This window comes from Scyliorhinus torazame, chromosome 4, assembly GCF_047496885.1.
Source record: "Scyliorhinus torazame isolate Kashiwa2021f chromosome 4, sScyTor2.1, whole genome shotgun sequence".
Taxonomy (NCBI): Eukaryota; Metazoa; Chordata; class Chondrichthyes; order Carcharhiniformes; family Scyliorhinidae; genus Scyliorhinus; species Scyliorhinus torazame.
Window position 1 is genome coordinate 310938905 of NC_092710.1, and position 27548 is coordinate 310966452.

A 27548-nucleotide genomic window follows, 5' to 3' on the forward strand; every position below is an offset into this window, starting at 1 on the left:
AGGGAAATGCTGATTGAGCCAGGGAAGTGGGATGGAAATTTTCAGAGATGGGAGGAGAAAGGAATTAGAACACTAAAAGATTTATTTCTTGGGGTTCGTTTTGCGGGATTGAAGGAGCTGGGAGCGAAGTATGGGCTGGAGCAGGGGGAAATATTTAGATACATGCTGGTTTGAGATTTTGCCAGAAAGGAGATACAGAGCTTCCCAGTCGAGCCGGCTTCCACATTGCTGGAGGAGGTGCTGACGACAGGGGGACTGGAGAAGGGGGTATTGTCCGTGGTTTACGGGGCTATTTTGGAGGAGGAGAAGGTGCCGCTGGAAGGGATCAAGGCAAAGAGGGAGGAAGAGTTGGGAGAGGGTATGGAGTGCGGGTTCTGGTGTGAGGTGCTCCGGAGGGTAAACGCCTCCACCTCGTGTGCGAGGTTGCAACTGATACAGCTAAAGGTGGTGTATAGAGCGCACCTTACAAGGGCGAGGATGAGTTGGCTCTTTGAGAGGGTAGAAGATGTGTGTGAACGGCGCGGGGAGGCCCCGCAAACCAAATTCATATGTTCTGGTCCTGTCCAAAGCTGAAGGATTACTGGAAGGAGGTGTTTAGGGTAATCTCTAGAGTGGTGCACGTGAAACTGGACCCGGGCCCTTGGGAGGCCATATTCGGGGTGTCGGACCAGCCGGGGTTGGAAACGGGCGCGGAGGCAGATGGTGCAGCCTTCGCCTCGCTGATCGCCCGAAGGCGGATACTGTTAGGGTTGAGATCAACCTCCTCCACTCTGTGCCCTGGCGCGGCGGGGGTCCTGCTAGAATTCTTGACACTTGAAAAGGTCAAATTTGAACTGAGCGAAAGGATGGAGGGATTCTACAATTCATGGGCGTTATTCATTATGCACTTTCGAGAATTGGATCACATCGAACGTTAAGGGGGTTTGGGGCTGAGAGAGTTGGGGGGAGGGGGGACTGTATGTGTTAATGGTGACTATGGGTGACTCCTGATTCCTTTTTGTCATTTGTTTATGTTAACATGCGGGCCAGTGTTTGGGGTTTGGTGGGAGAATGGGGTCGTTGTTATTGATATGGGGATTGACATTACACTCGTTACTGATTATTGTTTATTGTTGGGTGTAAATTTGTAAGAAAATGTGAACAAGGAGGAGAATAAAAAACATTTTTTAAAGAACCAATTTAAAATGGCCAATCCACCTAACCTGCACATCTTTGGGTTGTGGGGGTGAGACCCATGCAGACACGGGGAGAATGTGCAAACTCCACACGGACAGTGACCCAGGGCTGGGATCAAACCTGGGACCTCAGCGCCGTAGGCAGCAGGGCTAACCCACTGTGCCACGTGCCGCCCAAGAGAAACGTACATTCAAGTCCCGCCTGCCACGGATTATGGCGCAAAAACCCCGGGCGCATAATTAATGAGGTCGGGGCCAGAGATATGTCACGGTTTCCCGTCGCTTTCTGTAGCGGGAAACGCTCCCCATTCATGCCACGCCTGGGGATTTAGCCCCAGATGGAATAATTCTGCCCTTTACGTCCTCTTCACAATTTACGTCCCTGCAAACCTTTGTGCCATCAGCAAATTTAGCCACGTCACATTCAGCCCCTTTATCCACGTCATTGTGGACCCTGCACTGATTCCTGTTTCACTCCACTAGTTACAATCTTCCAGCCGAAAGTGATTGCATTACATGAATTCTATGCCGAGAAACCGCTGTTTTCATTCCAATTCGGCACAATCCCACACATGCACCAGGGGAAAAGACAACACTCTGTACAAAACCTATAGGCTCACATTCATATCCGATAGTTGAAGTCTTGGACATACAGTTAGGTTTAGTGGCCTCCAAACACGTCCACCTGATTTGTTCTGTACCAGCTTATAGGAGAACATCAATCAAGTTACATCACAAAGAGGCTGATCTGTACAATCACCCCCTGCACATCAACCCTGTTACCTACGGATGTGGGGAAATGAAAGCAGGTGCGGTGGAGGAAGCTGGGGCGAAATTCTCCGTTATCGGCGGAAACTCCGCCGATCGGCGCAAAAAACGGCGCAAATCCCACTTGCGTCACGTCATAAAAATGGGCCGATAGTCTGCGGCCCGAAATGGGCTAGCAGCGACGTAACGGGATCCGCGCTTGCGCAGTGGTTCACGCCGTGCAGCGTCATACGCGCTGCACGGCGTGACGGCTCATAAGGCCGCGCAGCTCCCCCCCACCCGACCGGAACAGCCGACCGCAACACCCGACTTGATGGCTGGCCGTCGCTCAGCCCCGAGGTTCGAGTCACGCGATGTGGAGGCGCTCCTGGATGCGGTGGAGCAGAGGAGGGACGCCCTGTATCCCGGGCACGGCCGCAGAGTTGCCCCACGCCACAGCCGGCGTCTGTGGAGGGAGGTGGCAGAGGCCGTCACCGCTGTGGCCCTAACACCACGGACAGGCACCCAGTGCCACAAGAAGGTGAACAACCTCGTCAGAGCAGGCAGGGTGAGCGTCCCCCATATCCCCCATATCCCCCATATCCCCCCTCCCCCATATCCCCCCTCCCCCATATCCCCCCTCCCCCATATCCCCCATATCCCCCCTCCCCCATATCCCCCCTCCCCCATATCCCCCCTCCCCATATCCCCCCTCCCCCATATCCCCCATATCCCCCCTCCCCCATATCCCCCCCTCCCCCATATCCCCCATATCCCCCCTCCCCCATATCCCCCATATTCCCCCCTCCCCCATATCCCCCATATCCCCCATATCCCCCCTCCCCCATATCCCCCCCTCCCCCATATCCCCCCTCCCCCATATACCCCATATCCCCCTCCCCCATATCCCCCCTCCCCCATATCCCCCATATCCCCCCTCCCCCATATCCCCCATATTCCCCCCTCCCCCATATCCCCCATATCCCCCATATCCCCCCTCCCCCATATCCCCCCCTCCCCCATATCCCCCCTCCCCCATATCCCCCCTCCCCCATATCCCCCATATCCCCCTCCCCCATATCCCCCCTCCCCCATATCCCCCATATCCCCCATATCCCCCCTCCCCCATATCCCCATATCCCCCCTCCCCATATTCCCCATATCCCCCCCTCCCCCATATCCCCCCTCCCCCATATCCCCCATATCCCCCCTCCCCCATATCCCCCATATCCCCCCTCCCCCATATCCCCCATATCCCCCCTCCCCCATATTCCCCATATCCCCCCCTCCCCCATATCCCCCCTCCACCATATCCCCCATATTCCCCCCTCCCCCATATCCCCCATATCCCCCCTCCCCCATATCCCCCATATCCCCCCTCCCCCATATCCCCCATATCCCCCCTCCCCCATATCCCCCCTCCCCCATATCCCCCATATCCCCAAGTGAATCCAGCCCTAACCTTAACCTCTGCAATGCACGCGCAACCGATGGCGTGCATTCATATACCTGCCTAACACTGTTGCCTTTTACCCCTGCCACCACCCCCCCCCCCCCCAGGAGAAGCGCGCACACAACAATAGGGAGCATGTGAGGACTGGAGGAGGGCCCGCTGATGAGAGGCCACTGACCGTACACGAGGAAAGGGCCCTGGAACTGGCTGGCGGACCTGAGGACCGGGAGGTTGCGGATGCAGAGGTCGGGGCCCCACGAGCAAGTGAGCCACCAACAGCCCGTCCCCATATCCCCCCTCCCCTATATCCCCCTCCCCCGTATCACCTGATCACTGCCTGATGTCTAACCATGCATGCTTCATTGTGTATCGCAGGACCAAACGTCCAGGCACCCATCCCCGCAGATGCAGACCGCCCGCAGGATGCCCCTCGGAGACCACGGGAGACGGAGAGACCCGCACCCTCCAGCATGCGACGCCCGCAGGATGCCCCTCGGAGACCACGGGAGACGGAGAGACCCGAACCCTCCAGCATGCGACGCCCGCAGGATGCCCCTCGGAGACCACAGGAGACGGAGAGACCTGGAGCAACAGGGAGACGACACCCCCGTCACGTGCGGGAGCGACCACCCAGTGATGAGGGGGGCAGCCACAGGCCCCCGTCACATCCGAGCCAGGACACCACTACCCAGGACACCACTATCCAGGACACCCCTACCCGGGACACCACTACCCAGGACACCCCTACCCGGGACAGCACTACCCGGGACAGCACTACCCGGGACAGCACTACCCAGGACACCCCTACCCGGGAAGACAAAATACCGGACAGTGACTCAGAGTGGATGGGTGGAGACGAACCCCCACCCCAAAGTGCCATGGACTCAGAGTGGGACGAAGAGCACGACACAACGCCACTGCTGTCACCAACACCCTCCACCATCGCAGAAACACTCACCACGGTTGGGCACTTTAGTGATGAGGCGTCTGGTACACTCACTGGTGCGCACAACACAGCCGTCCCGGTACAGCAGGTGGAGGTAGGAGCAGCAGAGGGACCGGGCGGTCGGAGGGCAGCCCAGGCCAAGCGAACATCTGCCGCCCAGATGGATCCCGGGTTCCTGCAGTTACCACACCCACACATAGATCCGATGCAACCACCGACACGGAGACGAGCGAATAGGGTGACGGGTGGCTTGCGGCGGCTGCGGTCGCAGGTGGAGGAGTCCACCCGCGTCCAGGAGCTGGGAGTGGTCCCGGTCATGCGTGCCACCCAGGCTGACACCGCACGGGTGGCGTCCGCGGTGGAGGCAATGGGTGCGACGGTGTCAGACATGGGGAACGGTTTGCGAGGCCTGGGGCCTTCCGTGCAGGCGGCGTCTGTGGCCCAGGAAATGGCTGCCCTCTCACAGGAGGCCATGAGCCAGTGCCAGCGCCAGATGGCAGAGGCGCTCAACGCCATAGCCCAGTCTCAGCAGGCCATGGCCCAGTCTCAGCAGGCCATAGCCCAGTCTCTGCAGGCCATGGCCCAGTCTCTGCAGGCCATGGCCCAGTCTCAGCAGGCCATCGCTGAGGGCATCGGCGCCAGTGGCCATGTGCGAGCTGGCGTCGCACTGTCGCAGACAGGGTTCGACAACCCCCTGGGCTCCATGGCTGCAAACCTGCAGACCCCTGTCGATACCAGCACGGGCCTCCAGGACTGGCAGCGCCAGATGTCGGGGGCGCGTCGGATGGCCAGTCCGTTCGCATCCCCCACCCATGTAGAGGCCTGGGGGCCATCGGGCACCCCGAGGGAGGAGGAGGTGGTGTGGTCCGTCCCGGCTCCCTCTGTAGGGGAGGTCCCGGTACACCGCGACACCTCGGACTCCCCCCCTTCCGTCCCAGGTGCATCGGGTGGGCAACGGGCAGGACAGGCTGGCAGCTCGCCATCCCAGTCGCCCGGGCCGCAGCCTGGCCCATCTAGGCCAGGACGCCCCAGGAAACGGCCGCCAAAGGGATCCAGTGTCAGAGGGCAGGAATCACAGGAGTCCACCTCCAGTTCTGCTGTACCGTCTGGGGAACCACGTAGACGTAGTCAAAGGGCCCGTAAGGCCAAACAATTAGACACTGAGTAAGTTGGCACGGGTGCAGGGCACAGATGAGTTTTAGGCGCTAGGGCACGTGCATGAACTCCTTTGGTTATTAAAGTCAATGTTACACCTACCGAAGCTGCCTTTGTGCTCTGTCCAAAGTGTGCGTGGGTGTCATGTACGTTGAGCGCAAGTGTGTGTGTGAGGGGTGGTCTTACCTCAGCCCCAGGTGAGTCTGCCCCCTTCCCCCTGGGCCGCCATCAACATCCCCCGGGCAGAGGACGGGACCGTGCGCTGCAGTGTCACAGCCGCATGCAGGGATGGTCCGGGTGGATGGTGGTACTGTGGCCATGGGTCAGACATAGTCCAACGATGTAGAGCCAGGAGCTCATCGGAGGCGGGTTGTCATCATTCTCCATGGCCTGCGATAGACACGCGTCCACCCGCAACTGGGTGAGCCCGGCCCGTTGTGCCGCCGGTGGATCGGCAATTGGGAGTGGGGGGGTGGTGTGCATGCGGGTGGGGTGTGTGGGGTTGGGGAGGGGGGTGATGGTGCTGGGTGGATGGATGGGTGGGGGGTGTGGGTGGTCGGCTGTTGTCATGGTGTGCGGTCTGTGGCCATACTACCCGATTCCCACGCCCATCTAGTCAGTGAAGCGGGCGTCTATCAATCTGTCCCGTGCCCGCTGGGCCAGCCGGTAACGGTGGACAGCCACCCGTCTGTGTCTACCCCGTCTGCCCTGACCATTGCCCCCATCCCCCTCATCTGGGGAGGACTGGGCCTCTTCCTGCTGCTCCTCCACTCCGCCCTCCTCTGCCTGCGGCACATCGCCCCTCTGCTGGGCTATGTTGTGCAGGACGCAGCACACCACAATGATGCGGCCGACCCTATCTGACCGATACTGGAGGGCGCCCCCAGAGAGGTCCAGGCACCTGAAACGCATCTTCAGCACGCCAAAGCACCTCTCGATCACTCCCCTTGTCGCTACATGGGCATCATTGTAGCGGTTCTCCGCCTCATTGCATGGCCTCCGTATAGGCGTCATCAGCCACGATCGCAATGGGTAGCCCCTGTCGCCCAGCAACCAGCCCCTCAGCCGGGGATGGCGTCCCTCGTACATGCCGGGGATGGATGACCGCGACAACACGAATGAGTCGTGTACACTGCCTGGGTAACGGGCGCAGACGTGCAGGATCATCATGCGGTGGTCGCAGACCACCTGTACGTTCATCGAATAGGTCCCCTTCCTATTAGTGAACACGGCCCTGTTATCTGCAGGTGGCCGCACGGCGACGTGCATCCCATCGATCGCGCCCTGGACCATGGGGAACCCGGCAATGGCAGAGAAGCCCACGGCCCGGGCATCTTGGCTGGCCCGGTCCACGGGGAAGCGGATGTAGCGGTGCGCCATGGCATAAAGGGCATCTGTCACTGCCCGGATGCACCGATGTCTGCGATATGCCGGACAGGTCCCCACTCGGTGCCTGGAATGACCCCGTTGCATAAAAGTTCAGGGCCACCGTAACCTTGACGGACACGGGGAGAGGGTGTCCCCCGCCAGTGCCACGCGGTGACAGGTGTGCCAGCAGGTGGCAGATGTGTGCCACGGTTTCCCGGCTCATCCGGAGTCTCCTCCTGCATTCCCGGTCCGTGAGGTCCTGGTATGACTGCCGGGGCCGGTACACACGGGGCGCCCTCGGGTGCCTCCGTTGCCGTGGGGCCGCGACGTCCTCCTCCCCCTCCTCGTCCTGTCGGTCAGGTGTCCCTCCAGCCTGGGCGGCTGCCGCCTGCCCCTCTGCGGCAGCCTGCGCCGCCTCTCTGGCACGCTCCTCCTCCTCCTCCTCCTCCTCCTCCTCATCATCCAGGGCAACATAGACATGAGCGGCTGCCACCACGGCGGCCAACATCGCTGGATGATCTGAAAACATGACGACCTGGTGGGGGGGAGGGGAACGACGACATGTCATCATTGCCCATATCCCCTCCTCCCCCCAGCCAGGTGGCATGGACCGCATGGGTCCAACTGTTGGAGGCTGGCACCTGGCCAGGTGGACCAACTCATTTGCCCTCCCATCACCCACCCCGGCACGGACCCCCTCCCCAACCTCCACCCCGGCACGGACCCCCTCCCCAACCCCCAACCTCCACCCCAGCACGGACCCCCCCCCCAACCTCCACCCCGGCACGGAACCCCTCCCCAACCCCCAACCTCCACCCCGGCACGGACCCCCCCCCAACCTCCACCCCGGCACGGACCCCCTCCCCAACCCCCAACCTCCACCCCAGCACGGACCCCCCCCCCAACCTCCACCCCGGCACGGAACCCCCTCCCCAACCCCCAACCTCCACCCAGCACGGACCCCCCCCAACCTCCACCCCGGCACGGACCCCCTCCCCAACCCCCAACCTCCACCCCCAGCACGGACCCCCCCCCCAACCTCCACCCCGGCACGGAACCCCTCCCCAACCCCCAACCTCCACCCCAGCACGGACCCCCCCCCAACCTCCACCCCGGCACGGAACCCCTCCCCAACCCCCAACCTCCACCCCAGCACGGACCCCCCCCCCCCCCAACCTCCACCCCGGCACGGACCCCCCCCCCCCAACCTCAACCCCGGCACGGACCCCCTCCACAACCCCCAACCTCCACCCCGGCACGGACCCCCTCCCCAACCTCCACCCCGGCACGGACCCCCTCCCCAACCTCCACCCCGGCACAGACCCCCCCCTAACCTCCACCCCGGCACGGACCCCCTCCCCAACCTCCACCCCGGCACGGACCCCCTCCCCAACCCCCAACCTCCACCCCGGCACGGACCCCCTCCCGGCACTCCCCCGGAGCCCAGCCTACTCTAACCACCCCCCCCCCCCCCCCCCCCCCCCCCCGCCGCACACACACACAAGCCGAGACACACCTCTCCTCAGGCAATCAGTCTGCGGCCACGCCATTTCCTGCCCAGAGCCAACCCCCCAGGCCGTCACTCACCTCCTCGCTGGTCGGCGTGAGCCTGGAGCACCGGGTCACGCCGATGAAAAGGAGGTTTGATTGACGTCGACGTGAACGGTCATCACGTCGACGGGACTTCGGCCCATCCGGAAGGGAGAATATCGGCAGGCCGAAAATCGGCTGCCTTGCGCAGACCCGTGACATTCTCCGCGGCAGCGGCGCCATTAACGCCCCGCCGACTTTTCTCCCTTCGGAGACTTCAGCGGGGGCGGGGGCGGGATTCACGGCGGCCAACGGCCATTCTCCGACCCGGCGGGGGGTCGGAGAATGACGCCCCTGGGGCGAAATTCTCCGTTATCGGCGGAAACTCCGCCGATCGGCGCAAAAAACGGCGCAAATCCCACTTGCGTCACGTCATAAAAATGGGCCGATAGTCTGCGGCCCGAAATGGGCTAGCAGCGACGTAACGGGATCCGCGCTTGCGCAGTGGTTCACGCCGTGCAGCGTCATACGCGCTGCACGGCGTGACGGCTCATAAGGCCGCGCAGCTCCCCCCCACCCGACCGGAACAGCCGACCGCAACACCCGACTTGATGGCTGGCCGTCGCTCAGCCCCGAGGTTCGAGTCACGCGATGTGGAGGCGCTCCTGGATGCGGTGGAGCAGAGGAGGGACGCCCTGTATCCCGGGCACGGCCGCAGAGTTGCCCCACGCCACAGCCGGCGTCTGTGGAGGGAGGTGGCAGAGGCCGTCACCGCTGTGGCCCTAACACCACGGACAGGCACCCAGTGCCACAAGAAGGTGAACGACCTCGTCAGAGCAGGCAGGGTGAGCGTCCCCCATATCCCCCATATCCCCCATATCCCCCCTCCCCCATATCCCCCCCTCCCCCATATCCCCCCCTCCCCCATATCCCCCATATCCCCCCTCCCCCATATCCCCCCTCCCCCATATCCCCCCTCCCCCATATCCCCCCTCCCCCATATCCCCCATATCCCCCCTCCCCCATATCCCCCCTCCCCATATCCCCCATATCCCCCCTCCCCCATATCCCCCATATTCCCCCCTCCCCCATATCCCCCATATCCCCCATATCCCCCCTCCCCCATATCCCCCCCTCCCCCATATCCCCCCTCCCCCATATCCCCCTCCCCCATATGCCCCCTCCCCCATATCCCCATATCCCCCCTCCCCCATATCCCCCATATTCCCCCCTCCCCCATATCCCCCATATCCCCCATATCCCCCTCCCCCATATCCCCCCTCCCCCATATCCCCCCCTCCCCCATATCCCCCCTCCCCCATATCCCCCATATCCCCCCTCCCCCATATCCCCCCTCCCCCATATCCCCCCCTCCCCCATATCCCCCATATCCCCCATATCCCCCCTCCCCCATATCCCCCCTCCCCCATATCCCCCCTCCCCCATATCCCCCCTCCCCCATATCCCCCATATCCCCCCTCCCCCATATCCCCCCCTCCCCATATCCCCCATATCCCCCCTCCCCCATATCCCCCATATCCCCCCTCCCCCATATCCCCATATCCCCCCTCCCCCATATTCCCCATATCCCCCCTCCCCATATCCCCCTCCCCATATCCCCCATATCCCCCCTCCCCCATATCCCCCATATCCCCCCTCCCCCATATTCCCCATATCCCCCCTCCCCCATATCCCCCCTCCAACATATCCCCCATATTCCCCCCTCCCCCATATCCCCCATATCCCCCCTCCCCCATATCCCCCATATCCCCCCTCCCCCATATCCCCCATATCCCCCCTCCCCCATATCCCCCCTCCCCCATATCCCCCCTCCCCCATATCCCCCATATCCCCAAGTGAATCCAGCCCTAACCTTAACCTCTGCAATGCACGCGCAACCGATGGCGTGCATTCATGTACCTGCCTAACACTGTTGCCTTTTACCCCTGCCACCACCCCCCCCCCCCCCCCCCCCCAGGAGAAGCGCGCACACAACAATAGGGAGCATGTGAGGACTGGAGGAGGGCCCGCTGATGAGAGGCCACTGACCGTACACGAGGAAAGGGCCCTGGAACTGGCTGGCGGACCTGAGGACCGGGAGGTTGCTGATGCAGAGGTCGGGGCCCCACGAGCAAGTGAGCCACCAACAGCCCGTCCCCATATCCCCCCTCCCCTATATCCCCCTCTCCCGTATCACCTGATCACTGCCTGATGTCTAACCATGCATGCTTCATTGTGTATCGCAGGACCAAACGTCCAGGCACCCATCCCCGCAGATGCAGACCGCCCGCAGGATGCCCCTCGGAGACCACAGGAGACGGAGAGACCCGCACCCTCCAGCATGCGACGCCCGCAGGATGCCCCTCCGAGACCACGGGAGACGGAGAGACCCGCACCCTCCAGCATGCGACGCCCGCAGGATGCCCCTCGGAGACCACGGGAGACGGAGAGACCCGCACCCTCCAGCATGCGACGCCCGCAGGATGCCCCTCCGAGACCATGGGAGACGGAGAGACCCGCACCCTCCAGCATGCGACGCCCGCAGGATGCCCCTCCGAGACCACGGGAGACGGAGAGACCCGCACCCTCCAGCATGCGACGCCCGCAGGATGCCCCTCCGAGACCACGGGAGACGGAGAGACCCGCACCCTCCAGCATGCGACGCCCGCAGGATGCCCCTCGGAGACCACGGGAGACGGAGAGACCCGAACCCTCCAGCATGCGACGTCCGCAGGATGCCCCTCGGAGACCACAGGAGACAGAGAGACCTGGAGCAACAGGGAGACGACACCCCCGTCACGTGCGGGAGCGACCACCCAGCGATGAGGGGGGCAGCCACAGGCCCCCGTCACATCCGAGCCAGGACACCACTACCCAGGACACCACTATCCAGGACACCCCTACCCGGGACACCACTACCCAGGACACCCCTACCCGGGACAGCACTACCCGGGACAGCACTACCCGGGACAGCACTACCCAGGACACCCCTACCCGGGAAGACGAAATACCGGACAGTGACTCAGAGTGGATGGGTGGAGACGAACCCCCACCCCAAAGTGCCATGGACTCAGAGTGGGACGAAGAGCACGACACAACGCCACTGCTGTCACCAACACCCTCCACCATCGCAGAAACACTCACCACGGTTGGGCACTTTAGTGATGAGGCGTCTGGTACACTCACTGGTGCGCACAACACAGCCGTCCCGGTGCAGCAGGTGGAGGTAGGAGCAGCAGAGGGACCGGGCGGTCGGAGGGCAGCCCAGGCCAAGCGAACATCTGCCGCCCAGATGGATCCCGGGTTCCTGCAGTTACCACACCCACACATAGATCCGATGCAACCACCGACACGGAGACGAGCGAATAGGGTGACGGGTGGCTTGCGGCGGCTGCGGTCGCAGGTGGAGGAGTCCACCCGCGTCCAGGAGCTGGGAGTGGTCCCGGTCATGCGTGCCACCCAGGCTGACACCGCACGGGTGGCGTCCGCGGTGGAGGCAATGGGGGCGACGGTGTCAGACATGGGGAACGGTTTGCGAGGCCTGGGGCCTTCCGTGCAGGCGGCGTCTGTGGCCCAGGAAATGGCTGCCCTCTCACAGGAGGCCATGAGCCAGTGCCAGCGCCAGATGGCAGAGGCGCTCAACGCCATAGCCCAGTCTCAGCAGGCCATGGCCCAGTCTCAGCAGGCCATAGCCCAGTCTCTGCAGGCCATGGCCCAGTCTCTGCAGGCCATGGCCCAGTCTCAGCAGGCCATCGCTGAGGGCATCGGCGCCAGTGGCCATGTGCGAGCTGGCGTCGCACTGTCGCAGACAGGGTTCGACAACCCCCTGGGCTCCATGGCTGCAAACCTGCAGACCCCTGTCGATACCAGCACGGGCCTCCAGGACTGGCAGCGCCAGATGTCGGGGGCGCGTCGGATGGCCAGTCCGTTCGCATCCCCCACCCATGTAGAGGCCTGGGGGCCATCGGGCACCCCGAGGGAGGAGGAGGTGGTGTGGTCCGTCCCGGCTCCCTCTGTAGGGGAGGTCCCGGTACACCGCGACACCTCGGACTCCCCCCCTTCCGTCCCAGGAGCAACGGGCAGGACAGGCTGGCAGCTCGCCATCCCAGTCGCCCGGGCCGCAGCCTGGCCCATCTAGGCCAGGACGCCCCAGGAAACGGCCGCCAAAGGGATCCCGTGTCAGAGGGCAGGAATCACAGGAGTCCACCTCCAGTTCTGCTGTACCGTCTGGGGAACCACGTAGACGTAGTCAAAGGGCCCGTAAGGCCAAACAATTAGACACTGAGTAAGTTGGCACGGGTGCAGGGCACAGATGAGTTTTAGGCGCTAGGGCACGTGCATGAACTCCTTTGGTTATTAAAGTCAATGTTACACCTACCGAAGCTGCCTTTGTGCTCTGTCCAAAGTGTGCGGGGGTGTCATGTACGTTGAGCGCAAGTGTGTGTGTGACGGGTGGTCTTACCTCAGCCCCAGGTGAGTCTGCCCCCTTCCCCCTGGGCCGCCATCAACATCCCCCGGGCAGAGGACGGGACCGTGCGCTGCAGTGTCACAGCCGCATGCAGGGATGGTCCGGGTGGATGGTGGTACTGTGGCCATGGGTCAGACATAGTCCAACGATGTAGAGCCAGGAGCTCATCGGAGGCGGGTTGTCATCATTCTCCATGGCCTGCGATAGACACGCGTCCACCCGCAACTGGGTGAGCCCGGCCCGTTGTGCCGCCGGTGGATCGGCAATTGGGAGTGGGGGGGTGGTGTGCATGCGGGTGGGGTGTGTGGGGTTGGGGAGGGGGGTGATGGTGCTGGGTGGATGGATGGGTGGGGGGTGTGGGTGGTCGGCTGTTGTCATGGTGTGCGGTCTGTGGCCATACTACCCGATTCCCACGCCCATCTAGTCAGTGAAGCGGGCGTCTATCAGTCTGTCCCGTGCCCGCTGGGCCAGCCGGTAACGGTGGACAGCCACCCGTCTGTGTCTACCCCGTCTGCCCTGACCATTGCCCCCATCCCCCTCATCTGGGGAGGACTGGGCCTCTTCCTGCTGCTCCTCCACTCCGCCCTCCTCTGCCTGCGGCACATCGCCCCTCTGCTGGGCTATGTTGAGCAGGACGCAGCACACCACAATGATGCGGCCGACCCTATCTGACCGATACTGGAGGGCGCCCCCAGAGAGGTCCAGGCACCTGAAACGCATCTTCAGCACGCCAAAGCACGTCTCGATCACTCCCCTTGTCGCTACATGGGCATCATTGTAGCGGTTCTCCGCCTCATTGCGTGGCCTCCGTATAGGCGTCATCAGCCACGATCGCAATAGGTAGCCCCTGTCGCCCAGCAACCAGCCCCTCAGCCGGGGATGGCGTCCCTCGTACATGCCGGGGATGGATGACCGCGACAACACGAATGAGTCGTGTACACTGCCTGGGTAACGGGCGCAGACGTGCAGGATCATCATGCGGTGGTCGCAGACCACCTGTACGTTCATCGAATAGGTCCCCTTCCTATTAGTGAACACGGCCCTGTTATCTGCAGGTGGCCGCACGGCGACGTGCATCCCATCGATCGCGCCCTGGACCATGGGGAACCCGGCAATGGCAGAGAAGCCCACGGCCCGGGCATCTTGGCTGGCCCGGTCCACGGGGAAGCGGATGTAGCGGTGCGCCATGGCATAAAGGGCATCTGTCACTGCCCGGATGCACCGATGCACCGATGTCTGCGATATGCCGGACAGGTCCCCACTCGGTGCCTGGAATGACCCCGTTGCATAAAAGTTCAGGGCCACCGTAACCTTGACGGACACGGGGAGAGGGTGTCCCCCGCCAGTGCCACGCGGTGACAGGTGTGCCAGCAGGTGGCAGATGTGTGCCACGGTTTCCCGGCTCATCCGGAGTCTCCTCCTGCATTCCCGGTCCGTGAGGTCCTGGTATGACTGCCGGGGCCGGTACACACGGGGCGCCCTCGGGTGCCTCCGTTGCCGTGGGGCCGCGACGTCCTCCTCCCCCTCCTCGTCCTGTCGGTCAGGTGTCCCTCCAGCCTGGGCGGCTGCCGCCTGCCCCTCTGCGGCAGCCTGCGCCGCCTCTCTGGCACGCTCCTCCTCCTCCTCCTCCTCCTCCTCCTCATCATCCAGGGCAACATAGACATGAGCGGCTGCCACCACGGCGGCCAACATCGCTGGATGATCTGAAAACATGACGACCTGGTGGGGGGGAGGGGAACGACGACATGTCATCATTGCCCATATCCCCTCCTCCCCCCAGCCAGGTGGCATGGACCGCATGGGTCCAACTGTTGGAGGCTGGCACCTGGCCAGGTGGACCAACTCATTTGCCCTCCCATCACCCACCCCGGCACGGACCCCCTCCCCAACCTCCACCCCGGCACGGACCCCCTCCCCAACCCCCAACCTCCACCCCAGCACGGACCCCCCCCCCCCAACCTCCACCCCGGCACGGACCCCCCCCCAACCTCCACCCCGGCACGGACCCCCTCCACAACCCCCAACCTCCACCCCGGCACGGACCCCCTCCCCAACCTCCACCCCGGCACGGACCCCCTCCCCAACCTCCACCCCGGCATGGACCCCCCCCCCCAACCTCCACCCCGGCACGGACCCCCTCCCCAACCTCCACCCCGGCACGGACCCCCCCCCCAACCTCCACCCCGGCACGGACCCCCCCCCCAACCTCCACCCCGGCACGGACCCCCTCCCCAACCTCCACCCCGGCACGGACCCCCCCCCCAACCTCCACCCCGGCACGGACCCCCTCCCCAACCCCCAACCTCCACCCCGGCACGGACCCCCTCCCCAACCCCCAACCTCCACCCCAGCACGGACCACCCCCCAACCTCCACCCCGGCACGGAACCCCTCCCCAACCCCCAACCTCCACCCCGGCACGTACCCCCCCCCCAACCTCAACCCCGGCACGGACCCCCTCCACAACCCCCAACCTCCACCCCGGCACGGACCCCCTCCCCAACCTCCACCCCGGCACGGACCCCCTCCCCAACCTCCACCCCGGCACGGACCCCCCCCAACCTCCACCCCGGCACGGACCCCCTCCCCAACCCCCAACCTCCACCCCGGCACGGACCCCCTCCCCAACCCCCAACCTCCACCCCGGCACGGACCCCCTCCCGGCACTCCCCCGGAGCCCAGCCTACTCTAACCCCCCCCCCCCCACCGCCGCACACACACACAAGCCGAGACACACCTCTCCTCAGGCAATCAGTCTGCGGCCACGCCATTTCCTGCCCAGAGCCAACCCCCCAGGCCGTCACTCACCTCCTCGCTGGTCGGCGTGAGCCTGGAGCACCGGGTCACGCCGATGAAAAGGAGGTTTGATTGACGTCGACGTGAACGGTCATCACGTCGACGGGACTTCGGCCCATCCGGAAGGGAGAATATCGGCAGGCCGAAAATCGGCTGCCTTGCGCAGACCCGTGACATTCTCCGCGGCAGCGGCGCCATTAACGCCCCGCCGACTTTTCTCCCTTCGGAGACTTCGGCGGGGGCGGGGGCGGGATTCACGGCGGCCAACGGCCATTCTCCGACCCGGCGGGGGGTCGGAGAATGACGCCCCTGGTGTTTGACTTTGGGCAATAGCACAAAAGAGCAATAAAAACAGAAAACCCTGAAAAATCTCAGAATGTCTGGCAGCACCTGTGGAGCAGAGATAATGGGGAGGATTCTCCGTCTGGGAGATGTTCTCCCACTGGAGCTGAATTGCACCAGTTTTACGATTCCCTGGCGGCATGCAATTCAGTGTTCCATGCCATGCAAATTTATGCATGGGGTGGAACCACGAGGGATTTTTAAAATTAATTTACAGGATGTGGGCGTCGCTGGTTAGACCAGCATTTATTGCCCATCTCGAGTTGCCCTTCAGAAGGCGGTGGTGAGTTGCCTATTTGAACCGCTGCAGTCCCTGAGGTGTAGGTACACCCACTGTGCTGTTAGGGAGGGAGTTCCAGGATTTTGCCCCAGCGACAGTGAAGGAACGGCGATATATTTCCAAGTCAGGGTGGTGAGTGACTTGGCGGGGAACCTCGAGGTAGTGGGGTTCCCAGGTATCTGATGCTCTTGTCCTTCTAGATGGCAGTGATCCTGGGTTTGGAAGGTGCTGTCTAAGGAACCTTGGTGAGTTACTGTAGTGCACCTTGTAGATGGTACACACGGCTGCCACTGTTCGTCAGTGGTGGCGGGTTTGAATGTTTGTGGAAGGAGGAGCAATCAAGCGGCTGCTTTGTCCTGGATGGTGCCGAGCTTCATGAGTGCTGTTGGAGCTGCACTCATCCAGGCAAATGGAGAGTATTCCATTACACTCCTGACTTGTGCCTTGTAGATGGTGGACAGGCTTTAGGAGGTCAGGAGGTGAGTTACTTTCCATAGGATTCCTAGCCTTTGACCTGCCCTGGCAGCCACAGTAATAATATGGTTCGCCCAGTTCAGTGTCTGATCAATGGTAACCCCCAGGATGTTGATTGTGGGGGATTCAGCGATGGTAATGCCATTGAATGTCAAGGGGCGATGGTTAGATCCTCTCTTGTAGGAGATGGTCATTGCCTGGCACTTGTGTGTTATGAATGTAACTTGGCACTTGTCAGCCCAGGCCTGGATAGTGTCCAGGTCTTGTTGCATTTGGACATGGACTGCTTCTATCTGAGGAGTCCTGAGGATATCCCAATTTCAGGTCACTATCTTGAGCCGGCAGCCCAATAGCAAAGTCCCGCGCCCACGGCAGGTCGGCCACAACCCCCCCCCCCGCACACACACAGACACACACACACACCCCTCACCCACCGCACTGCTGCCCCCACTCCCGGAATCCTAGGTCCCTCCCCCTACCCCTAAGTATGAAGGTGACCCCACTAGTCTTCCACCCACCCCCATCCCACTGCCCCAGGACCCCTGTAATAGAGTAAACCGCCAGGGATCTTTGAGGTGGACAATATTTACAGATTTATAAATTTAGAGTATCCAACTATTTTTTCCAATTAAGGGGCTGTGGTAATACCAGGTATTGCGGTACCAGAGAGAGGAATAACCATTGGCTAGACCGCGGGGTCTACCATTGGGCAATGTACATAGCCCCGCCCTGAGAGGCGGGGTATAAGAACCAATGCCGTCCCAGCAGCCCTCACTTCTGTAACTACGCTGCTGGGTACAGTTCTATCTGATTAAAGCTGAATCGATATGACTCCACGTGGACTCAAGCGCATTGATTGTGTATCAATTTAATCAGATAGATACTTTTGAAGGATGGATCTCCACATCAAGCCGACGTGCCTTCAGCTCAGCCCGCACGCAGAAAACTCCACCGAGATTTTTTAGCATTGGCTGGCGTGCTTCCAGAGCTACATCGATACGGCTGTCGACACCCCCACGGAAAGGCAGAAGATACACCTCCTACGCCCGCGGGTCGGCCCGGCGATCTACCCCCTGATCGAAGGGGCGGCGAACTATGATAAAGCCATGGAGCTGCTGGAAGAACACTACATTCGTCCACTTAATCAGGTCTACGCCCATCACCTGCTGGCAATGAGACGGCAGAGCCCAGATGAGGCGCTAGAAGATTTCTACAGGGCACTGATCGTGCTGGGCCAAAACTGCGGCTGCCCAGCGGTGACAGCGAACGAGCACTCCGAACTTTTAATTCGAGATGCTTTTGTGGCAGGTATGATCTCCCCCGACATTCACCGAAGGCTGCTCGAAATGGAGACGCTGGGCCTCACCGAGGCCCGGGCCCTGGCAGGGTCCATGGACGTGGCGTACAGAAACGCCCTTGTGTACGCCCCCGCGCGCCCCTGGGCTGCGTGACACCACGCGGCAGCCCCCCAGACTTACCCGCTAACTCCGCAGGCCTGCGCGGCAAGGCGCCCCGCTACCGCCGCCGGCCAACGCTGCTTCTTCTGCGGCCAGATGAATCACCCGCGCGCGCGCTGCCCGGCCCGCTCCGTCACCTGAAAAGGGTGCGGCAAGAAAGGCCACTATGCCGCGGTCTGCCTCGCCCGCGCGGTGAACGCGGTATCCAACGACTACCCTCAGCCATTCCTCCAGCCGCCCGCTGCACAACCACAGCCATTCTTCCACGTCCCGACCGTCCCAGGCCCACCGCCGCACTCCCTTTTTCCAGCCCCGCCAGCCCAACGCGCACCGCAGCCTTTGCCCCGCCAGGCAGTGTCGCGGCCGCAGCCATTCTTTCCCCCTCCAGCAACTATGCTGGAGGAGTACGCACAGCCATTCTGTCCCTCGCCGGTCCAATTTTCGGGGTCTCCGTCCCCGAACTCCATGGGCGATCCCTGGCCGGCGCCAACTTGGATGGGGCCTCAAGGCCCCAGCGCGGCTGGCTACACGCCGCCCGACCAAAACCCTTTGTTGCAGCTGGTCTCCACCACGCTGGAGCAGCACGCGCCGCCAGTTTGCTCCTCCCCCGCCGCCATCATCCGAGTCCCCGGATTCCACGTGTAATCCATGGCCGGCGCCATCTTGGATGGGGCCCCAAGCCCCCAGCGCGGCTGGCTACGCGTCACCCAACCAAAACCCTCTGTTGCAGCTGGCCTCCGCCATGCTGGAGCAGCGTGCGCCGCCAGGTTTCTCCTCCCCGCCGCCATCTTCCGAGTCCCCAGGCTCCACGTGCGATCCATGGCTGGCGCCATCTTGGATGGGGACTCAAGCCCCCAGCGCGGCTGGCTACGCGCTGCCCGACCAAAACCCTTTGTTGCAGCTGGCCTCCGCCTCGTGGGAGCAGAGTGCGCCGCCATTTTGTCCCTCCCCACCGCCATTTTGTTTCTCCCCGCCGCCATCCTCGGAGTCCCCGGACTCCATGTGCAATCCATGGACGGCATCATCTTGGATGGGGCCTCAAGCCCCCAACACGGCTGACGATGCGCTGCCCGATCTTCACTCCTTGCTGCAGCTGGCCTCCGTCACCCTGGACCAGAGTCGGCCCCGAACGCTAGCAAAGGCCACCACGACGATTAGCATCAACGGCCACGTGACGTCATGCCTCATCGACTCCGGGAGCACGGAGAGATTCGTCCACCCCGACACGGTAAGGTGCTGTTCTCTGGTCACCGACCCCACCCAACAAAGTATCCCCCTGGCCTCCGGGTCACACGCGGTGCAGATAAAAGGGTTCTGCCTCGCGAACCGCACCGTCCAAGGCAGGGAATTCCGCAATTTCCGCCTATACGTGCTGCCGCCCCTCTGCGCAGCCACCCTTCTGGGACTGGATTTCCAGTGTCACCTACAAAGCCTTAGTTTTAAATTCGGCGGCCCTATAACCCCCCTTACGGTTTGCACCCTCACGACCCTTAAGGTCGACCCGCCTTCCCTGTTTGCGAACCTCACCCCGGATTGCAAACCCGTCGCCACCAGGAGCAGACGGTACAGCGCCCAGGACTGGACCTTCATCAGGTCCGAGGTCCAAACGCTGCTGAAGGAAGGGGTCATCGAAGCGAGCAACAGCTCCTGGAGGGTTCAAGTAGTGGTGGTTAAGACCGGGAGAAGCATAGGATGGTCATCGACTATAGCCAGACCATCAACCGGTTTACGCAACTGGACGCGTACCCCCTCCCCCGTATTGCCAACCTGGTAAACAGGATCGCGCAATACAAGGTCTTCTCCACGGTGGACCTCAAGTCTGCCTACCACCAGCTACCCCTCCGTAATAGCAACCACCAGTACACTGCCTTTGAAGCAGATGGGCGGCTCTACCACTTTTTAAGGGTCCCCTTCGGTGTCACAAACGGGGTCTCGGTCTTCCAGCGTGAGATGGACCGAATGGTTGACCGGTACGGCTTACACGCAACGTTCCCGTATCTTGACAACGTCACCATCTGCGGCCATGACCAGCAGGACCACGACACCAACCTCCGTAAATTTCTCCAGACCGCGCACCTCCTGAATCTGACCTACAATAAGGAGAAGTGCGTGTTTAGCACCGACCGTCTAGCCATCCTAGGCTACGTAGTGTGAAATGGAGTCATAGGCCCCGACCCCGAACGCACGCCCCCCTTATGGAGTTCCCCTTCCCTCACTGCCCCAAGGCCCTAAAGCGCTGCCTCGGCTTCTTTAGCTACCATGCACAATGGGTCCCTAATTACGCCGACAAGGCTCGACCCCTAATCCAATCCACGACCTTCCCCCTGTCGACGGAGGCCCACCATGCCTTCTGCCGCATCAAAGCGGACATCGCAAATGCCACGATGCGCGCCATCGACGAGTCCCTCCCCTTCCAAGTCGAGAGCGACGCGTCTGACGTAGCTCTGGCCGCCACCCTCAACCAAGCGGGCAGGCCCGTGGCTTTCATCTCCCGCATTCTCCATGCCTCCGAAATTCGCCACTCCTCAGTCGAAAAGGAGGCCCAGGCCATAGTGGAAGCTGTGCGGCACTGGAGGCATTACCTGGCCAGCAGGAGATTCACTCTCCTCACGGACCAACGGTCGGTGGCCTTCATGTTCGATAATGCACAGCGGGGCAAGATTAAGAACGACAAGATCTTGCGGTGGAGGATCGAACTCTCCACCTTCAATTACGAGATCTTGTATCGTCCCGGGAAGCTGAACGAGCCTCCTGATGCCCTATCCCGCGGCACTTGTGCCAGCGCACAAGTAGGCCGCCTCCGAGCCCTCCACGAGGACCTCTGCCCCCCGGGAGTTACCCGGTTCTTCCATTTTGTTAAGTCCCGGAACCTGCCTTACTCCATCGAGGAGGTCAGGACTGTCACCAAGGACTGCCAAATCTGCATGGAGTGCAAACCACACTTCTACCAACCAGAGAGGGCGCACCTGATAAAGGCTTCCCGTCCCTTTGAACGCCTCAGCATGTACTTCAAAGGCCCGCTCCCCTCCACCGACCGCAACACGTATTTCCTGAATGTGATTGATGAGCACTCCTGGTTCCCATTCGCCATCCCCTGCCTGGACATGACCACAACCACCGTCATCAAGGCACTCCAAACTATTTTTACACTGTTCGGTTTCCCCGCATACATCCACAGTGATAGGGAGTCCTCCTTTATGAGCGACGAGCTGCGCCAGTTCCTGCTTAGCAAAGCCATCGCCTCGAGCAGGACGACCAGCTACAACCCCCGGGGAAACGGGCAGGTAGAAAGGGAGAACGGAACGGTCTGGAAGACCGTCCTGCTGGCCCTTCAGTCCAGGAATCTCCCAGTCTCCCGCTGGCAAGAAGTCCTCCCAGTGGCCCTGCACTCCATTCGGTCACTGCTATGTACTACCACGAACCAGACACCTCATGAACGTCTCCTTGTTTTCCCCAGGAAGTCCACCTCTGGGACCCCGCTCCCAACCTGGCTAGCAACACCCGGACCCGTCCTGCTGCGGAAACATGCGAGGGCGCACAAGTCGGACCCGCTGGTCGAAAGGGTCCACCTGCTGCATGCCAACCCCCAGTACGCCTACGTAGATTTCCCCGACGGACGCCAAGATACGGTCTCCCTCCGGGACCTGGCGCCCGAGCCACTGCCACCCACCCCCCCCCCCCGTACCTGACCGGAGGGTCAGTACTGCCGCCAGAACCCCGACCCAGAGCCGAGCAGGCACCGACGCCTCCTACAGGCACCCCTTCCTGCTGCCCTTCTTTCGACCTTACAGCGCTGCCTAGGGGTGACGAAACTGCCTGGGAGGATGACACCACGTTCCCGGAGTCACTACTGCCGGGGCCCTCACCAGGATCGCCGCCGACACTTAGACGCTCCAGTAGGACGACCAGGCCGCCCGATCGTCTGATTGCAGTACCATGAGGAAAATTAACAACGCAAGAACTTTCTCTGCAACCCTCGATAGCATGGTACCTGCAATACCTGGTCCGACCATGAAAAGGCGACAGTAATACTGGCCATCACCCCGCTGACTCTTTTTTTAACAGGGGGTGAATGTGGTAATACCAGGTATTGCGGTACCAGAGAGAGGAATAACCATTGGCTAGACCGCGGGGTCTACCATTGGGCAATGTACATAGCCCCGCCCTGAGAGGCGGGGTATAAGAAGCAATGCCGTCCCAGCAGCCCTCACTTCTGTAACTTTGCTGCTGGGTACAGTTCTATCTGATTAAAGCTGAATCGATATGACTCCACGTGGACTCAAGCGTATTGATTGCGTATCAGGGGCAATTTAGCGTGGCCAATCCACCTACCCTGCATATCTTTGGGTTGTGGGGGTGAAACCCATGCAGACACAGGGAGAATGTGCAAACTCCACACGGACAGTGACCCAGATCCAGGATCGAACCTGAGACCTCGACGGCGTGAGGCAGCAGTGCTAACTACTGCGCCACCATGCTGCCTAATATTTTCAAACACTGGCGTTTCATCACTTATGACACTGAAGCGTGAAGGGATATGAATGGATCAAAGGTGCAGATTTTTTTTACGCGTTGTGGATCACAGATCACTTCCCCAAAGTTATGAATGGCCTGTAGATAGTGGATCTGTGGGAACCAGACAGAGGCACAACTGCTCTCCTTCCAGGAATGGACACGTGGAACTGCAGAATCAGTATTGCAGCTAGAATACTTCCCACTACCCTGCCTGGATGCTCTCGAGCTTACAACAGGGGTCTCTTTTCCGGGGGTGGGGGTCTGAGGGGTGCTGTGTCTGAGGGGGGATCTGTGGAGGCGATTCCTTTAGGCAGGAACCTATGGGGGTTCCCCTATTACATGGGTCCCTTGGGGATGGGGAGCCACCCAGGCAATCGTGGATTGGGGGCTGCCGTGCAGTTCGGTGGGACGGGGGGGCAGGGTTGATTTGTGGTGTGGGGGGGAGTGGTCTTGGATGGTCTCTACCATCGTGGCCCTGACGTGGCGGACCTCGCGTTGGGACAACTTGAGGTGGTCCACCACGAGGTCCACCTCGTCAGGGCCACGATTGTCGAGACCACAAGTGAACCTTGCGCACGTGATCCCCGGCAGTGGGGACAGGATAATCGCCGGAGGGGGGAGCATAGGGCGCCCGGCCTGCTAAATAGATACAAAGAGGTCATTTATTTCCATGCTCCCACTGGCATGCAACGTGGACTTCGTTCCTGCCACCAGTGAGGGGTCTGCACCCAGCACCAATCCCGATTTCGTCCCGACGCCCGATTCTCCATCCCATCGGGGAACATATTCTGGGCTTCCTGGTGTTAGAGAATCTGCCCATTTTGTTTCCAGTCCATATAACTCTTCTACAAGTAGATGAGGGATAGAAATGCGATGGGTTTTAAGCTATTGACGGGGGAGGGATACGTTGGATGGCAGGAGTGTAAAATGACAGAGATGTCATGGACACAAGACAAAGGGAATGGTAATGATAGTGTTAAAGACTAAAGCGGGTGTTAGTAGCGGCATAATGATCTTAATAGCAGAACAAGGGTCAGGTCAGGGTTTTGTGAAAGTAAGACTTTTGAAAGTTTGAAAGAGCAATGTCCATTCAGTCACCCATTATTATTTTGTTGATGGTTTTATTGGAGTTTTTATTTTATGACAGATTGATAGGTAAGTCTAAGCATCATGCAGTTCAATGGTACGTTGCATCAATCATAACTGAGGTTATAAATAATTTATACCCTTTTACTATAAATGTGGTTGAACTTTACATTAGTGTTATCAAACAAAAACGGAAAGCAAAAGAAAAAAATACAACGAGATAAGTAGCCTATTTATGTTGCAGTCACTGGTTTGTGTGGGTCTGGTCCGAGCTGCCCCTTTGTGGCCTGAGGATACCCACCTAGTGCCCTTCTCCAGGAGGGAGCGAGGCAGGAGATGAGCCCATGCACGGCGGTTATGCCCTTTGCACGGCAGCATTGTGGTGTTTCCGCACGTGGGTACCCGCGCCTTCTCTTCGCTGTGGTGTGAATGTTTCCTCCTCCCCGCCCACACCCTGTGCATACCTTCTCTGCCTGTTTCTCCTTTCCCACCCCCCTCTACCCCCTACCCCCCCCCCCCCCACTTGTTCCTCCCTACCGCACCCCCCCTCCCCCAGCTGCTAGTCCTGAACGAGTCCTGGAAGAGGCTGGCAAATTGTTTCCATGTGTGGTGAAATCCTTTTCCTCTCATCCCCTGATGACAAATTTTACTTTTTCTAGTTTTAGAAACTCCGCTAGGCCGGATAGCCAGCCTGAGACCTAGGGTGGTGCTGCCGGCCTCCATCCAAGAAGGTCTCTGCTGGGCAGTCAGGGAGGCCAATGCCAGGGCACAGGCCCCCCTTCCCACAAAGAGCTCTGGATGCTCCGATATCCCGAAGACCACCACTGAAGGGCGTGGCTGCATCTTCACCCCCACCACTCTGGACGTGGCCTCGAAGAAGGCGGTCCAGAACCCGATGAGTTTGGGGCAGGACAAGAACATGTGGATGTGGTTGGTCATTGCCCCTGACACCTTCCACCTCCGGGAAGAATCCGTTCATCCGTGTCCTGGTTAGGTGCGCCGTGTGCACCACCTTTAGCTGTGTTAGGCTCAGCCCTGCGTATGAGGAGGTGGAGTTTACCCTGTGCACAGCTTCGATCCAGAGTCCTCCCCCTATCTCCATGTCCAGTTCCTCCTCCCATCTCTCTCGCATCTTGTCTAGTGGGGCCCTTACAAGTTCTAACAATCGTCCGTACTTACTGTCCCCAAGCAAGTCCGGCACTAGTAGTCTGTCCAGTGCGGTGGGACGGGTATCTGGGGGAACACCATGGTCTCTTTGCAGAGCAATTCCCACACCTGCAAGAACTAGAGCTCATTCCCTTTCAGATCTGGAGCTTCTCTGTTAGCGCCCTCAGGGTCACTATTCTGCCGTCCACATACATGTCTGTTACCATCAGTGCCCCTCCGTCCTCTCTCCATGTTTTGAAGGTGACGTCTATTTTCACCAGGTTAAATTTGTGATCCCTGCAGATGGAGGCCGCAACAGACATGTCGCCCAGTTTGAAGTGGTGACTGAGCTAGTTCCAGGTCTGTAATGTGGCTACGCCCACCGGGCTCCTCGAGTGCTTGGCTGGGAGGGAATGGGAGTGGGGCGGTGGCCAACACCCAGAGAGATGTTCCTGTACATGAGGCTTCCTCCATCTGCACCCATTCCGCCTCCGGTTCTCTCAACCCCGCACCCTCTCCGTGTTCGCTGCCCAGTGATAGAATAGGAGGTTTGGCAGAGTCGATGTGTCGCCCACTCTGTCGGATGGTTTTCCGTATCCTAGGGTTCTTTCCCGCCCAGACGAAGGCCATGATCAGTTTCTCCACCCTGGTGCAAGAGGATTTGGGGATGAAGATCCGGAGTGATCTGAATAGGAAGAGGAACCTTGGCAGCACGTTTATTTCTACCGTCTGCACTCTTCCCACCAAGGTAAGTGTTACAGCTACACTTCTTCTCACTGCCCCTGTCTGGCCTGCTCTCAAGCCTCCAGACAGCGGTCTCTTTTCTGGGAGTGGACTGTGTGGGAGGGTCTGTGGAGGGGGGAATCCTTTAAGACAGGGGATCCCTGGGGGGGGGGTCTCCATATTACGGGTCCCTGGGGCAGTCCCCCTACAACAGTGGTCCCTGGGGGTGGGGGGGGGGGGGGGAAATGCCTTGTTATTACATGGGGTACTGGTTCACCCCCATACTTGGGGGGACACCCAGGTAATCCGGGGGGGGGGGGGGGATATGCTGCTGTGCGGTGCTGGACAGCGGTCCCGTCCCCTCCCAGGAACCCCTCAGATTTCACGTGATGCATAACTTTGCATGCCAAGGAATTTCTTGCCGATTTACATTCCCACCAGTCCCCTCCAGCCCCTGCCGAACCTTCCTCCCCCTGCCAGTGGAATAGCTCCCCCCCCCCCTCCCCCCCCCCCCCCCCCGACTGTGGCGCCGCTGGACACAGTCCCAAGCCACGCGAGGTCCCTGAAAGTTGTGAGGACACGTGTCCCACGCCATCAGGGACTTAGCCTATGGGGGGGCAAAGCATTGGGGGATGGCCTCAGGTGAGACCTTGAGGCCATCCCAATGGCGTGTGGCGTACTCCTCGAGTACACCGGTTTTGAGGGGACGGAGCATCAGAAAAACGGCGCCGTCCCCGAATCCAGCATAAAAGTGGATTCTCCGGCCGATCGCCGAATGCAATTTGGGCATCGGCGAGCGGAGAATCCAGCCCGCGGTATCTCAGTTCCTCTTTTATTTTTCTCCCACTGAAGCCGCAGGTGGGATTTAGCGCTCCCATTCACGTGAACGGCGACGGGAGCAGAAAATCTCGCAGGATGTCTAAAACGCGTTTCACACTGACATAAAGGCATGGTGTGATTGCACGCCCCTCCCTCTTATATCTCTCTGTCTTCTTATTTTCACTTCATTCCTCTCCACCTTTTCTTGCTCTTTATTTGGTTTCAAGTATCCTGGTTACATATACCCCTATCAAATCAGGGATTCTGGCAAAGGCACACTGCAGTTCAAAGTATAAGTTTATAGAAATACATTTTCAACGCCAACTTAATAAAATAGTGTGCTGTTACTCACAAATTCACCGATCATCAGGACCTCTGGAAATGACATAAGCACATTCAGCCCAGACGGTATGGGACTATTTGGAGCAGCAGAAGCTGACATGGTCTTATTCAGTCAAGAAGGTCCCAAGAAAGATTTCCTGGCCAGTGCACTCACAATGAAGTAACACTCTGGATCTATAGTCCAATGTTTATCAAGAATGATATATAAGGACTGTTTTGAAGTGTGTCAATCAGACTTAGCCCTTTACACTCTCAGCTCACCTTAATTGAGTCACTACAATCACCCCTGTAAGACTGAGGAGCTGGAAAAGGAGAGAGAGAGTGATTGTGCTCAATGTTTCACAGAGTCAGCATGGCTTCGTGAAAGGGTAGTCCTGTCTGACTAGTTTCTCAAGGAAGTCTCAACCAGAGTGGATAGAGGGGAACCAGTAGATGTGTTGTATTTGGACTTCCATAAGGCCTGCGACAAGGTACCTCACAAAAGGTTAACCCATAAGATAAGAGCCCATTGCTGTGTTGGGTACTCTGGATCTGTGGAGACTGCGTTTACCTTAGCAGTATCATAGACAGGCTACCAACACCTTGTAATAGTACAACTCTATTTTATTTAACTAAGAGCTGTTAAACATACTTGCACTGTGGGTCGACACTATGTTAGATTGACTGAAGACCTATGCCTAACCTGGCCAGCCTATACTGCTCGCACATGGTGGATGTTTGTGCTACT

The 27548-nt window shown here is 60.3% G+C and overlaps 1 protein-coding gene across 1 annotated transcript in view; it reads right to left on the reverse strand.

Moving 5' to 3' along the window:
- The window catches only part of LOC140411497 (myelin and lymphocyte protein-like), a 46607-nt gene extending 19686 nt beyond the window's left edge, over nucleotides 1-26921 (reverse strand). The window contains exon 1 of the mRNA XM_072500584.1: nucleotides 26832-26921. Within this exon, the coding sequence (XP_072356685.1) occupies nucleotides 26832-26921 (90 nt within the window). The remainder of the gene's footprint in view (nucleotides 1-26831) is intronic.
- Between the last annotated feature and the right edge of the window lie 627 nt (nucleotides 26922-27548).